Genomic DNA, 16,183 nt, shown 5'->3' with positions numbered 1-16,183 from the left:
CCAAAACCAATTTTAACTTTTATTAACCAAACCGAACCAGTTTCAAGCAAAAACAGTTTTCAGTTTTAAACCGATTTGTCCACCTTAGAGCCGGCTTAACGAATGTGGAGGCCTAAATCAAAATAAGATTTTGGAGCCTTTTCTTGATAATTGTTAAGAAAAAAAAGTTTGCTTATTAAAAGTTTTGAATTCATAACCTATACTTTAGTAACAACCAAGCTTACCACAACACTAATATATTACTTTTAGTTTACTTTACCCATTATAATATATCTATATATAATATTTTTTTTAACTTAAATGCCTTAATTAAATGTGGACCTAAAGCCGTAACTTTGTTTTCGCTTTTCTAAGCTACCCCTCGTCACCCTCCCAAACAAATATTCCTTTTCCCTTCCTCATTTCATTTCCCCCCATTATTTTAACCAAAACAAAACAAACAAATCCTACTCACACTCACACTCACACTCACACTCACACTCCTCACTTTCATCGCCACCGATCCCCAAATCCAAATCCAAACCCAAATGTTGCCCTACGCCTCCATCCACGACGCCTCAACCGCCCTCAACCGATCTCTAACCGCCACCGAAGCCCTGTGGTTCGATTACACCAGAAACAAGTCCGATTACTTCGTCTACTGCCACAACATTCTCTTCCTCTTTATTATTTTCTCCGTTGTTCCTCTGTCATACGTCGTTACGGAGCTCGTGTTTCGTGATTACATGTCTGCGTACAAAATTCAGCCGAAGGTTAAGTTCTCGTTGCGTGATCATTTCAAATGCTACGCGGATGTGATGCGCATGTTCGTGCTTGTAGTCGGACCGTTGCAGCTCGTCTCGTATCCTTCGATTCGAGTAAGTGTAGTTTTAGGGATGCTTGGTAGCCTCTTAATGGTCATTAATAATAATAAAGTAACCTTAAGCTATGCAGTACCGATATATTAGTGATGTATAGCTTATCGGTCCCTTGGCGATATATAAGTCAGAATATCGGTTTAGAATATCAGTACCGATTATATCAATGATATTGACCGATATTTAACTGAAAATATCAGTGTTTTAAGTCAATGTTATTGTTTTAAGTCTTAATCAATTCTTACTTGCTACGATTGTTAGTGTTTTGCAATTTGCAAAAAGGTTAATTTGTTAATGCTAGGAGACTATACTGAATTATTAGTGTTAAATTGCTATATATATGAATTTTACATGATATTAAAATCACCGATATCCCATCGATATCTCACTGCGATAACTGATATCTCAGATTATCGGTCCTTGACCGATATCCGATATTTTTCCGCACTAACTGCTTAGACCTTAAGTAATAATAAAGTAACCTTAAGTCTGATTGGTTTATTCATACTTAAGGTTACCACTTAAAGACCATTAACAGGCTATTTAATGGCTATGAACCATGGTCATTAATAGAAGAGGCTATGAGCCCCATTAAGAGGTAGCATTTTAATGGTCACTAATTGAAGAGGTAACCTTAAGTCTAATTGGTTCATTTAGACTTAAGGTTACCTTTTAATGATTATTAAGAGACTATGAACCATTAGAAGGTAGTATCATCTTAATGTTCATTAAGAAGAGAGGTAAGCTTAAGTCTGATTGGTTGGTTGGTTTATTCAGATTTAAGGTTACCTCGTAATGACCATTAACAGGCTATGGAGTATTTAGAGGTAGTCTCTTAATGACCATTAACAAGAGAGGTAACCTTAAGTCTGAGTAGTTCATTCAGACTATTCATACTTAAGGGTACTTCTTCATGACCATTAGAGGAGGCTATGAACCATTAGGAGGTAGCATTAAGTCTTAATGGTCATTAATAGGAGAGGTAACCTTAAGTCTGAATGAACTAATCAGAGGAGGCTATGAACCTTAAGTCTGAATGGCCATTAACAAGAGAGGTAACCTTAAGTCTGAGCAGTTCATTCAGACTTAAGGCTACCTCTTAATGACCGACCATTAAGAGGAGGCTATAAACCATTAAGAGGTAGCCTCCTAATCATTAAAAAGAGAGGTAACCTTAAGTCTGACTGGTTCATTCAGATTTAAGGTTACCTCTCTTGTTAATGACCATTAAGATGCTATGAACCATTAAGAGGTAGCATCTTAATGGTCATTAATATGAGAGGTAACCTTAAGTTTGATTAGTTCAATTAGACTTAAGGTTACCTCTTAATGACCATTAAGAGGAGGCTATGAACCATTAAGAGGTAGCATCTTAACGGTCATTAAAAAAAGATGTAACCTTAAGTCTGATTGGTTCATTCGGACTTAAGGTTACTTTTTAATGGCCATTAAGAGGAGGCTATGAACTATTAAGAGATAACATCTTAATGGTCATTAAAAAGAGAGGTAACCTTAAGCCTGATTAGTTCATTCAGACTTAAGGTTACCTCTTAATGACCATTATGAGGTGGCTATGAACCATTAAGAGGTAGCATCTTGATGATCATTAAGAATAAAGGTAACCTTAAGTCTGATTGGTTCATTCAGACTTAAGGTTACCTTTTAATGATCATTAACATGCTATGAAGTATTTAGAGGTAGCCTCTTAATGGCAACAAGTAAGAGACTACCTTAATGATTTAAATTTGCGAATACCGAGATTAGTTGATTTACTTTTTTTTTTTTATTATTAACGAAGAATGAGAAGAAGATGATGATGTTTGTCAATTTTGTTGATATGTGGATGTTACTGATTTGAGTAGTAATGAGATTAGTTAATTAAGTTTGGATGTAATTTTGTTGATCTATAATTGCTATGATGAGAGATCAGATTTGTGAGTGCACGTGATATAGCCTTTTCTAGTAGGCAAACACTCCAAGAGAAATAGAGGGAACAAGGAATTTTGGGACAATTTTCTCATATATTTCCAAATGCAAAATGCAACAATTTAAACATGTAGGAGACAAAGGCTCATAACCCACGTCCCTTATTTCAAGGATAACATGCACCACTATCTACATGCATTAACTAAAAGATGCTAAAAACTAGTTCAAACGTGGGAAATAAAATAACAAACGCAAAAGTGGAAACGTGCAGCTCAATCTGCCAATCGAATGGGCTTCTTGATTTCTCGCTTGGGCCTTTCATTGAGATTAGAGTTCAGCTGGGCTTGATTGACTGATGGGCCGGGGTGGGTCGTATCATCATCCTCCCCTGGACAAACGACATTGTTCTCAATGTCTGGAAAACAAGGAAATTGTTCTTGAATGTCTCCTTTGTCTTCCCAAGTTGCTTCTTCTAGAGGCCGTTTTTCCCATTTAATGAGCAGCTGCTATTGGTTCTCAGGTCCGTGGCGTCTGTCAAGTATCACCTCCGGTAGCCTATCGCCATTGTCTTCACCCACAAAAGGATCAAGAGTGCCTGGGGACTGTGGAACGTTTCCATGACTTTCTTTTAACAGGGAAACATGAAAAATAGGGTGAATCTTTGAGGCTGGTGGTAATTCCAACTTGTAAGCGACTTTGCCTATGCGTTCTAGTATTTTGTGTAGGCCGAAAAAACGTCTTGAGAGCTTTTGATTCTTGCGATTTTGGACCGATTTTTGGCGGTACTGCTGAAGTTTTAAGTAAACCCAGTTGCCCATTTCGAACTCTTTCTCCATTCTCTTTTTATTAGCCTGTTTCGTTATGCGAGCTCGAGCTTGTTCTAGCGATACTTTCAAGTTGTTCAAAGTTTGTTGGTGGTCCAGGAGGGACGTGTCAATGGAGGCATTGTTGGTGGAACCCGGTATGTAGTCGTGAATTGTTGTTGCCTCACGACCGTAAAGAGCCTTGAAGGGTGTCATATTAATGGCAGAATGGTAGCTTGTGTTATAAGAAACTTCAGCGAGAAACAAGTACCTTTCCCAAGTGGAGGGCTTATCAAAAACGAATGCTCGAAGATAATTCTCCAAACAACGATTCACAACTTCGGTTTGGCCGTCGGTCTGCGGGTGATAGGCACTGGAGTGGAGAAGTTTGGTACCCATTTGTTTGAAGAGTTCCTTCCAAAAACGGCTAAGGAACGTTGGGTCTCGATCCGAAACAATGGTGTTTGGCAGTCCATGGAGACGATAAATTTCCCGCATAAATATGGTGGCTAAGGAGATGGCTGTGTAGTGGGCCGGTAAAGCAATGAAGTGAGCAAATTTGGATAAACGATCCACAATTACCCAAACCGTTGTTTTGCCTTTTGAACATGGCAAATTTGTAATGAAATCTATGGAAAGATCTTGCCATGTTGAATTTGGGATGGGTAAAGGTTGTAGCAGTCCATATGGTCGATGGGTTGGTACCTTAATAGCTTGACATGTAGCACATTCTTTGACGAGATTGGTGACATCTTTCTTTAGGCTTAACCACGTAAAAGAGGCTGAGATCCTTTTGAATGTGGCGTGTATCCCGGAATGCCCCCCTAAAAATGATGAATGGAATTCTTGTAGTAATCTCTTTCTCAATGTAGTGATCGGTGGAACCATAATCTTACCCTTCAAGTATACTAACCCATCTCGATACATGTGGTGAAAAAATGCCATGGGGTCTGATGTTATTTGCTCCACTAACTGTTGACCAAGTTGATTATCTTTTAAGCAATCCTTTATTTCATCCAACCAAGGAGCCGTTGGATGAGATAAAGCCAACATGGATGGAATGTTAATTCTGCTTAAGGCATCGGCTACGGTATTTTCCTTTCCGGGTTTGAAGTGAATTTCAAAGTCGTAACCGATGAGCTTGGTGACCCATTTTTGTTGTTCCGGTGTTTGGATGGTTTGGGTTAGTAAGTGTTTGAGGCTATGGTGGTTGGTATAGATATGGAAACGCCGCCCAAGGAGGTATTGACGCCATTTACGGACCGATTCGGTGATGGCATACAACTCTTTTGTATATGTGGAATGTGCTTGCATAGCAGGGCATAATTTTTTTGAAAAAAATGCGATGGGCCGATTGTGTTGGGATAGTACGGCTCCAATGGCTTGGCCGGATGCATCTGTGGTAAGGTCAAAAGGTTGGGTGAAATCCGGTAAGGCTAATGTGATAAGCTCTTGCATGTGTTCTTTGAGGGTGATAAAGGCTGTGTTGGCAATATCCGACCAAGAGAATTCTTTTTGTTTGAGAATGTCGGTTAAAGGGGTGGCTATTTTGGCAAAGTGAGGTACAAAGCGTCGGTAGTAGCCGGTAAGTCCCAGAAAGGCACGTAAGGTGGTGAAAGAACTTGGAGTAGGCCACTGTTGTATAGCCTCTATTTTGTCTTGTTCAGGAGCAACTCCCACACAAGAAATTCGATGGCCCAGAAAAGAAATTTCGGGAACCGCGAAAACACATTTGGAGGCTTTAGCAAAAAAATGGTTCTGGGATAAAGTTTCAAAAACGAACTTTAAGTGTGAGTAATGGTCTTCTTTTGTGGCACTGTAAATTAGGATATCATCGAAAAATACCAACACGAAACGCCGTAAGGCTGACCTGAATAAATCATTCATGGCGGATTGGAACGTGGATGGAGCATTCGTAAGACCGAAAGGCATAACGAGGAACTCATAATGGCCATCGGTTGTGCGAAACGCGGTCTTATGAGTATCTTGTTCGGCCACACGTATTTGGTGATATCCCGAACGGAGATCGATTTTGGAGAAAACGGTAGCACCGTGTAACTCGTCGAGCAACTCATCAATGGTAGGGATAGGAAACCGATCTCGTATTGTTGCGGCATTTAGGGCACGATAATCTACGCAAAAACGCCATGTACCGTCTTTTTTTTTTGCCAATAAAACCGGTAATGAGAACGGACTTTGGCTAGGGCGGATAATACCATCTTTTAGCATCTCGGAAATCAACTGGGTCATAATTTGCTTCTGAAAATGAGGGTAGCGGTAAGGTTTTACGTTAACGGGTTGATTATCATTGAGCAAGGGTATATGGTGATCATGAGGTCTGTTTGGAGGCAATGAATGGGGTGTCACAAATAGTGTATGGAAGGTTTGTAAGAGATTGGTAATGTGAGGGTCTGTTGGTGGTTGGGTGGGTGTTAATGAGTCCATGATTAAAGCATGGAGTGATGCTATTGACCCATGACGTATAAGAGTTGAAAGAGAGCTTGGGGAAACCGGTTGGCTAAGTGGGTCACCGCGGAGTGTTGTGGTAACTTCGTTGGCAGTAAATGATATTTCGGGGACAGAAAAGTCGGCAGTAATTGGTCCTAATGTGCCAACCAAGATATACCCAAAACAACATCAGCGCCTTGGACCGGAAAAATGAAGAATGGAATTTGAAAGGTAGCCTTTTGTAGTTGCAATGGAACATCGGGGCAGTGCCCTTCGCAATGAATGAATTGGCCATTACTGACCATAACAGCGAAGGGGTTAAGTGGTTTAGTGAAAAGATGAAGGCTGGAGGCGATGCGTGGTTGTATAATGTTGTGTGTGTTGCCGCAATCAATCAAAACGGGTACTGGTTTGCCATGAATGTAACCCATAATGCGGAGGGTTTGGAGGGACGACATACCGAAGAATGCCGCGTCGGATAAGGACATGCATTCAGGTGGTAAAGGTTGTCGCTTGGGTTTAACATTGGTGATTCTTGCATGCTAGGATCATCGTTGTCCACAATTAGAAGAAATTGTGGTGGAGAACATTTATGACCAGGAAAAAATTTTTCCGGGCATCGAAAACACAAGCCTTCTTTGCGACGTTGTTGAATCGCTTCCGGTGATAATTTGGTGAATGGAAGTGGCTTTGGTGGTGTAGGTAAAAGTGGACGATTAGATGATGAGGAAGGCTTATCGGCTGAAGTTAGTCTATTTGTGGGCTGGGAAATCGGTAAAGTAGGCGTGGTGGAAAAAGTGGTCAATGGTTGAGGAGTTTTATACGGGTAAAAGGTTTTAGGTTTATAAGGTTGTAAGTGTAATTTGTCCTCCAAAAGTCTGGCAAGTCCACATGCATCATGCAATGTGGTGGGTTTAAGGATTGCGAGTTCCGCTCTTATGTCCGGTTTAAGGCCTGAGATAAAGCAATTTAGGAGGGTGTGTGGGGATAAACCGGTTATTAGGTTACTAATCCGCTCGAATTCTGTTTGGTATTCGACAACAGAACCGGTATGCTAAAGTTAAAAGAGGGTAGCTTCGTGGTTCTCATAGGTCGAAGGACCAAAACGGAGTTCAACTTCGCGTTTAAAATCCGTCCACGTACCTAAAAGGTCGTTATTAGCAAGATGTTGGTACCACGAAAGGGTGTCACCGATGAAATGGAATGCGGTTAAGGAAATACGCTCCCCGGGCGGAACGTTGTAATATGTAAAAAAATTGTCAGCTTGGAAAATCCACCCAAGGGGGTTGGAGCCATCGAACATAGGAAGGGTGATTTTTGGTTGACGCAGATGGCGGTTAAGGTTGTTGTGTGGTGGTTCTTGACGATTGGGTGGTGAGCGCGGGTGTTCGTTGAAGATGGTGTCGGTTTTAATGGAATCGGAGAGTTCGGTGATGTGGTTAACGAGGCGAGCAGTGGTGGCGGATTGGGCATCGATTTTAGTAGTAAGGTTTTGGGTGGCTTGAATCAGGGCGGCGAATTGGTCGGTGGTGACGGCAATCAATTGAGCGAGTTGGTCGGTGACGGACGGTGGGAGGTCGTCGGAGGTAGAGATGTCTTTGCGTGGAGGCATGGCGGAAGGTCGAGACGTGAATGAAAGCACCAAGATGATATAGCCTTTTCTAGTAGGCAAACACTCCAAGAGAAATAGAGGGAACAAGGAATTTTGGGACAATTTTCTCATATATTTCCAAATGCAAAATGCAACAATTTAAACATGCAGGAGACAAAGGCTCATAACCCACATCCCTTATTTCAAGGATAACATGCACCTCTATCTACATGCATTAACTAAAAGATGCTAAAAACTAGTTCAAACGTGGGAAATAAAATAACAAACGCAAAAGTGGAAACGTGCAGCTCAATCTGCCAATCGAATGGGCTTCTTGATTTCTCGCTTGGGCCTTTCATTGAGATTAGAGTTCAGCTGGGCTTGATTGACTGATGGGCCGGGGCGGGTCGTATCAGCACGTTTGCACTTGTTCGATTTAGCTCGGGCTCAATTTTGTTTCGGTTTTTGATGCAAAAAGAAATGTTGATGTTTCTCAATTCTGTTGATCTTTGATTGTTACCGATGATTGATGAGAGATCAGATTTGTTATTGCAAATTTGCACAGTAATGAGATTCGTTAATTAAGTTCAGCTTCAATTTTGTTTTTGTTATTCATGAAAATAGAGATGATGATGTTTCGGAGTTTTGTTAATCTGTGTTTGTTACTGATGACAGATCAGATTAGTGATTTGATCTCTCGATCGTCATCAAGATCAAATGTAATAAATTGATACAAATCGGACAAAGAAAATAAAAGGGCAATGAAGTGATTATATGATTTCGTTTGCTGTCTAATGTTACAAATAACAGGATTATTATAGTAGTATTTTAAAATTAATTTATGTGATATACTTCATTACTTTGTCATTTGTAGATGATTGGTGTGAGAACAAGCTTGCCTTTACCGTCATTAATGGAGATTACGTCACAACTGGTTGTCTACTTTCTTATCGAAGACTATACTAATTATTGGATCCATAGATTTCTCCATTCCAAATGGGGCTATGATAATATCCATAAGGTTCATCATGAATACACATCACCAATAGGATTTGCAGCCCCGTATGCGCATTGGGCAGAGGTACTGATCCTCGGGATTCCAACTTTTCTAGGCCCCGCAATTGTCCCGGGCCACATGATTACATTCTGGTTGTGGGTTGCATTGAGGCAGATTGAGGCCATTGAGACTCACAGTGGGTAAGTTAACTAGTTGAGTATGCTTATATCTTACACGTTGACGGTTGACCTCTAAACAAAAGAATAATGATAATGAGACGGTAAATCAACGTTGGAATTTTGTATCGTGACAGGTATGATTTTCCGTGGACATTAACAAAATACATCCCGTTTTATGGTGGCGCTGATTACCATGACTATCACCATTATGTCGGAGGTCAAAGTCAAAGCAACTTTGCATCTGTCTTCACCTATTGTGACTACATATATGGTACAGACAAGGTAAAATACACACACACATACTAGTATACGACGCAATCACTCTCGAATTTCCAAATAATTTACTAAAACCAATCGTTTTATTTATTTGTTTAATATATTTTATATATTTAATATTATTTGAGGGTAGCTTTGTCATTTAAATAAATAAAATGATTGGTCGTTAGGAGTTCTCGAAGCTCTGGAGTTTTTTTGAAGTTCTAAAGAGATTGAAACCCTATTTATTTTACATAATTACATATATACAGTATATAAGTTTTAGGGTCAAGTTATTCTACAAAGGGGGACAAAAATTAGAAGGATGAGAAGGATTTGTAGCCACAAAAAAAACCCTAAAAAAATAGTGAAAAATTAATTTAAAAAATCATAACTCAAATTTTAATACAAAAACGAAAAACGTAAAAACACGAAAATGTTTCCACCGTCTTCCTCGTTCTCAAAAAAATAAGACACAATGTTGAGTGAAAAAGATCATTGTGTCTTTTTGTTTATCATTGCGTTTTGTGTTTATTTTTGTCATTGATTGTGCCATTTTTTCTTGGCATTGTCTTTTTTTCTTGATATTGTGTTATATTATTCGGCATTGTGTCATATTTTGTTCGGCATCGTGTTATATTTTGCGAGCTATTGTGTCTTTTTTTTGTTTATCATTGTGTTTGTTCATTTTCGGCATTGTCTTTTCATCGTTTTTTTTGTTTTGTTTTGGGAACGGGAATGGCAGGGGAAACATTTTGGTTTTTAAATTTTTTTGTTTTTTATTTATATATTGAGTTATAATTTTATTTTTATTTTTTTGAGGGGTTTTTGTGTGACCACAAATCCTTCTTGCACGTTTCATTTTTGTCTCCATTTGCATTTTAACTTTACCCTAAGTTTTAAGCCTTTTGTTTTGTTTGCCTTTTGATATTGACATAATAATATGCTTGTTTTCTAATCCAACCAGGGCTATAGGTACCAAAAGAGACTACTGCAACAGGTAATCACACACTTTTACATTTGATATGTATTTATTGTTAATCATAATATTAAAATGCATACTGAACCGAATTCCTATATAGTTAAAAGGCGACTTAAAAAGCAACGGTGGATCAAATGCTCCCGGGCGGGATATCAAATCGGAGTGATCATGAAGACTAAGAGCGCAGTCGGGTATGCATTTTTTTTTCTAGTGTGACCACACTATTATGGTATTATCTTGTATTCTGAGTTTAGGTTAGATTTGATGTTGATTGTGATCATATACGCGATACTCTAGTATTATTACATCAGCTAATTTTGTTCCCAAGTATCAATATATTTATCTTTACAAATAATAAACACATCTAACAAATATATTTTATCTTGTAATAACAATCAATTTGATCGTTCTAAATAGTTTTTTTTCTCTCAACATACACCACGTAATATGGTACGAACTCGGTTGACGGTCTATATGTTTTTGATGATATGGGTATGAACAATTCTAGTGTGTTACGTGAGACCGGCTTGTTAAAGGCACTAATTAAGCCAGCTTAAATGAGCTTGAGCTTAAATTAAAACTTATTTGATAGACGAGCTTGAGCTTAGTATACCAAATTTGATTGAGTTTAAACAAGTATATTATTTATGTAACTTCTTTTATATAATGTGCATACACATTATTACATATATAGTTATGATAATATGGGGAAAGTTAACGTACAAATGAAATTAACGTGCTAAACATGAGAATCAAGTAGAGTAATTATATATACAAGTAGAGTAATTATGTAATTACATCATAGGGTAATTACGTAATTACTCTATGATGCAATTACATAATTACTCTACTTGTATATATAATTACTCTATTTGATTCTCACGTTTAGCATGTTAATTTCATTTGTATTTGATCCAAACTCATGATAATTTAACTTAATAATATATATATATATATATATATAATTATAAATAGATAAATATATAGTTAATTATTAATAGATAAATAAGCAAGCTGAGACCATAATTTATGGCCAACATAGTCTTTTTTTTTTTCTATAATGAAACTTAAAAGGCCAATAATTTATGGCCAAATGTGGTTTAAAGCATCCCAAAAGAAAGTTCTATAAAAAGAATCATGATTTTAAAGATTTTTTCTTAACATGAATTCTTTAATTAAATTCATTAAGATTAATAATATATTGTTCCTTTCGTTTTTAAACTCTAAAAATGTTTATACGTAGTGAAATATGTATATGCTTATAAGTTGTAACAAAGCAATAGTTGACAAAATAAGATGACAATACACATAAAATTTACATAAGCCATAATGATGGAAGTTTACCTAATAATTAATTAATTAGGGGTGCTAGACTGAAATATAAGTTGTTTGGTCAAAAGCACATCCTAACCAAATCGCATCGGTGCTTGAACCACAAGATCTCTCTACAATGTATTTTGTACTCCAAACGGAGTCCAAACACGCCTTGCAACAAACAGGTCATACCTCGTCAACATAAATAGAGATGTTATGACCTCAAGTTCTATAAAAATATTATTTTTAAGTGACTTAGTTGGCTATTCAAAAGAGCTAGCCGGCACAACTTATCGTCCGTTCACCTTTCGTATTGATGTAAAAATTTTCTTTTCTTTTAATAAATGAAAAGTTAAAGTGGTCAAAGAATAAATGAAATTGGAATAAATTGCTTTGAATTCATCACATAAAGAATTTAATTTTTTTAAAGGAAAATGAAATAATTCAAACAAAAAACTGAATCCTTCAACTCCATCATCACCACCACCACCACCACCACCACCACCATCCCCTTAGCCGCCACCCCACAATTAAGACAATCGTCACCACATTTGTCGCTGTGGTTACCACCACATTCCAACATTTTTAACAAATTTACAGATCAAACTTGATTATTTTACCCGCCAAATAAACCATAAAATTTCATATTTTTAATACCGTCCGATCCCCTTAATTTTTAACTATTTTAGCAAATTCCAACTAAATGATCCATTAAATTCCAACACTAGTAAATATTATAAACCATTGAAAATGGAGTTGAGAGGCTTAAATGCACATCCTACTATACCCTCGTGAAGTCATCACTGTGTGTATATTAGAGCACATGTGACATAATAAAATCACAAACCAAATATTAACATAGAAAAGTTAAATTACGAATGATACAAAAATGAGAAGTGTGAGAATGATTTGTGATCATACAAAAAAACCATGTAAAAAAATCAAAAAATAATTTAAAAAAATCATAACTCAAAACATAAATAGAAACCGAAAAAATTTAAAAAGCTAAAATGTCCTCCCCGTCATTCCCGTTAAAAAAAAGCCGAAAAGACACAATGCCGGAAAAAAAGACACAATTATAACTAAATGAAGACACAATAAATCGCAAAATATAACACAATGCTGAATAAAATATAATACCATGTTAAATAATATAACATTGTATTAAGAAAAAAAAAGACGATGTTAAGTAAAAAAAGACACAAAATGACAAAAATTAACACAAAACGCAATGATAAACAAAAAGACACAATGATCTTTTCCCTCAACATTGTGGGTTTTTTAAGAACAAGGAAGACGGTAGTAACATTTTTGTCTTTTTACTTTTGTTATTTTTTTATTAAATTTTGAGTTATGGTTTTTTATATTAATTTTATTTTTTATTTTTTATAGGTTTTTTGTATAGCTATAAATCCTTCCCATTTCTCTTATTTTTGTCATATTTATAGAATAACTTGACCCTAACATATAAACCGGAAGTTTGAAAAACGTTTTACACAAAAGAAAAAAAAGTGACGTGTGCTGGCCCACCAAACAAAGAACAACGTTATCAATGACGAAAGCATCTACAGGCTACGATGTTTGGTTAAAGCACCCTTAAGTAGGGTTTAAGCATCTTCAGTTTTTATTTGGTTTGATTATTCGGTGTGAAGGTTTTTCGATCAAAATCGATAACCAAATCAAACCGAATTTTGATAGTTAGGAGCCGAATTTTTAGTATCGCGGTTCAGTTTTCTGGTTTAACCAAGAAAAAAAGAAAAAAAAGAATAGCCATGATTTGTTACTGAATGAGTTAAATGACAAGACTTAAAAAGTTATTATTTGTTATTCTGCTTGAACAAAATTTAGTTATTTGGAATAGTAAACAAATCAGTTTCTATTTAAAATTGAACAGAATAATAATATGCAATTTTGATGGCTTTGATTTAATTAGTTTGACACCGAATACGAACCACCCCTTGGCACCAAAGAGCTCGGGTATGTAAAAGCTTATTTCACCGTATGTGTTTCTTAAAAATAATGATTTGTGTATAAAAATAATTAACTTGTATCAATTGTTTTTACGACTAAAGAACTTTTAAATTTAAATTTATTGTGCCAAAATTTTTTGATACTGGTTAGAGCATTCTCATTCCATTCTCTATCCTTATCTTTATAATTACATTAAAAAACACTACATTTTTTTCTCCTGCTCAATTAAATAATATTTTTATACTTTTATTATTACATTTTTCTCTCTCCTCTACTCACAATCAATCCAACAAATATTAAAAAATAAATAGGGACAAACAATTCCCCAAACGTTTCCCCAAATTTATAAAAAATCACTACATTTCTCTCTCAACCCTATAATTTACACTCACAATCACTCACAACCTCACCCTATAATTTGCAAAACTCCCCACACATAATTATAGGGGATGGGATGTGAATGCTCTTAATATAAGTAAATTCCTGTATAGAGTCAGCATTATACATATATATAATTTATAACTTTGGTGTCGCTATGTTTCTATTGGGCCAAGTGGCGGCACCAAAGTGGGCCACATTATTTTGTTTTTATGTTCTTTTTTCAAATTTGATAATTAAATGGTTAATCGTCTTGGCTTATCGATGAAACACTCAGGATGGACAATTTTATGTTTTTACCGACGCCTGGATTTTACTGGCCTTTTTGTTTACTTTTGGTATTGTAACGAACGCAATCGAAATCGACCGAATTCGTGTCGACTCACCGTCGCAACGCCCATAAACACTTTGGTTTAACCAACGCCCGAGTTTTACCGACTCATTGTTGCAGCGCCCGATACCGACAACACTCGGGTTTTATCTACTGAACAAATTTCGTTTTTTACATTTTAATATTTTATATGTTCATCAACCAAACCCATAGTAATACACAACTGCAACGTGACATAAACATATTCGGCCTACCTGACCCTTTATCTGACCTGTCTGGTGTAACACGATGGTAAAAAAACTAGTTTTGATATAAAAATCAAATACTATTACATTAAATTAAAAAAGGTTAAAGTTGTATAAAGTTAATTTTGATGCACTTTGTCTAAAATAGTTATATAATAATTTTGTAATATTGTATAACGACCCCACCAGCACATTTAAAGGAAAAGGATTTTTCTTTAAAACTACAAAAAGACTTGTCTATTTATTTTTTAAAAGTAAATTTCTTTTTAATCGACGTCTATAATTTCTATAATTAAATGAATCTATGTTTTCTTTAACAAAGTTTGGAACCATCCCAAAAGGCGGGTGAGTCTTTTTAAGACGGTACTAATTTTAACGCTTCAGGTCTGACTTACCTAAAAACATCATAAAGAAGAAAACCTGACACTACATAGAAACCATATTGAGTTAGATTTCAAACTTGAGACATTAAGATCTCAAATTTTAACCATCACTCTCATGTTATTAGGTAAGAAGGCCAACCGTAATGAAACTATGTTAACCGAAGTCAAATATGATGTTGATAGAATAAACACTCTAACTTTAGTAAATACTAAATACTATACGTACCCAACTAACCTCAATAATTCTTGAATATATCATTTCTTAAAGACGATTTTCTTTTGTCTTAGGCCATCACACTCTCTAATTTGAAGAGTCCCGTTGCCCCCACTCTAAACAGACTATATTGTCTTAACCGGGCACACGGTGACTTCAGAGTTTAGGTTGGATGTTCCCTTGGAAACCATACCGCCTGCTGTCATTTGACAGTCGTTGTGTCACCACAAAAGCAAAACTCTCTGGCTTCTAACGTAGCACACTGTGGACTAAAACCCGGGTGGGCTCTGGATTCAAACTGACAACCTCACGAGCCCTAGCTCAAATCCTTTATTATCAATATTCAACCAAAGTGCCTCAAATGGGGTTCGAACTTGGGTCTTCACTGAAAAACCCAAACCTCCTTCCATTAGATCACAAGTGGGGGATTATTCTTGAATTTATTTGCACATCTTAAATTCATTTATTTTCTTATTAAAATGCATATAGATAGCCATCAAACAATTTTTGAGCAATAAGGAAGAAGCAAATCTTATAATATATTTATGCGTTTAAAGCATATGAATAGCGTTATTAATTTTAATTCCATTAAAGTAAACATTTATGGATTTCTTGACGATATATTTTCTTATTCTACCTTCATTAGTGCTTGATTATCAAATTAGTCAAATACTTAACAGTGACTAATTTGTCATATTCTGACATAATTTTTTAGTCAATAAAATAAAGACAAATACATTCTATATATTTTCTTTTCTTCTCTACAGAATAGGCATTATGATTTTCTAATTTTATATTCTTCTTAGGCCTAGGCTCCTCTTCATCCTTAGACAACCTTTTAAGACATGTTCATCAACAGTTGATTGGTCATCATATTATTTATGGTTACAAAGAATTTTAATACCACCTAGTATTTTACCCGGTGTGTTCCGCTGGACAGGTCGGTAAAACCCGAACGATATTAAAACTCAAGCGTTGTCGGTCTTAAACGTTGAAGCGGCACATCAATGCGAATTTGGTCGTTTTCGGTTACGTGTATTATAAAAATTGAGACGGACCAATAGAGGTGGCTGGTCGGTAAAACTTGAATGCTAGCAAAACTTACCATTTTCGATTTCGGACTTTGAGGCGGTGATTCTTCGCAAATTCAGTCGGTTTCCATCACGTTCGTTACGATACCATAACTAAAGAAAACGGCATCCGGTCGGTTTTCGTTACGGTATTGAAACTAAAATAAAACACGGTTAGTCTATGTGAATTTGGTTGGTTTCGATTGCATTTGTGACGGTATCAAAAGTAAACAAAAAGG

At 36.3% G+C, this 16,183-nt stretch overlaps 1 protein-coding gene across 1 annotated transcript; it reads left to right on the top strand.

Moving 5' to 3' along the window:
- The first annotated feature begins 489 nt into the window (after positions 1-489).
- Positions 490-10,287, top strand: LOC143599592 (methylsterol monooxygenase 1-1-like). Its single transcript, XM_077077505.1, has 5 exons — positions 490-857; positions 8,500-8,822; positions 8,936-9,083; positions 10,024-10,056; positions 10,139-10,287. The coding sequence occupies exons 1-5, from the start codon at positions 528-530 to the stop codon at positions 10,202-10,204; spliced, it is 900 nt and encodes a 299-aa protein (XP_076933620.1). The 5' UTR covers positions 490-527; the 3' UTR covers positions 10,205-10,287.
- Positions 10,288-16,183: the final 5,896 nt, after the last annotated feature.

The sequence above is a fragment of the Bidens hawaiensis genome, unplaced genomic scaffold (genome assembly GCF_021521415.1).
Source record: "Bidens hawaiensis isolate Kalapana, Puna unplaced genomic scaffold, B.hawaiensis_p1.1 tig00052408_1, whole genome shotgun sequence".
NCBI lineage: Eukaryota > Viridiplantae > Streptophyta > Magnoliopsida > Asterales > Asteraceae > Bidens > Bidens hawaiensis.
The sequence above is the reverse complement of the archived record's forward strand: the minus strand, read 5'-3'. Positions and strand labels throughout refer to the sequence as shown.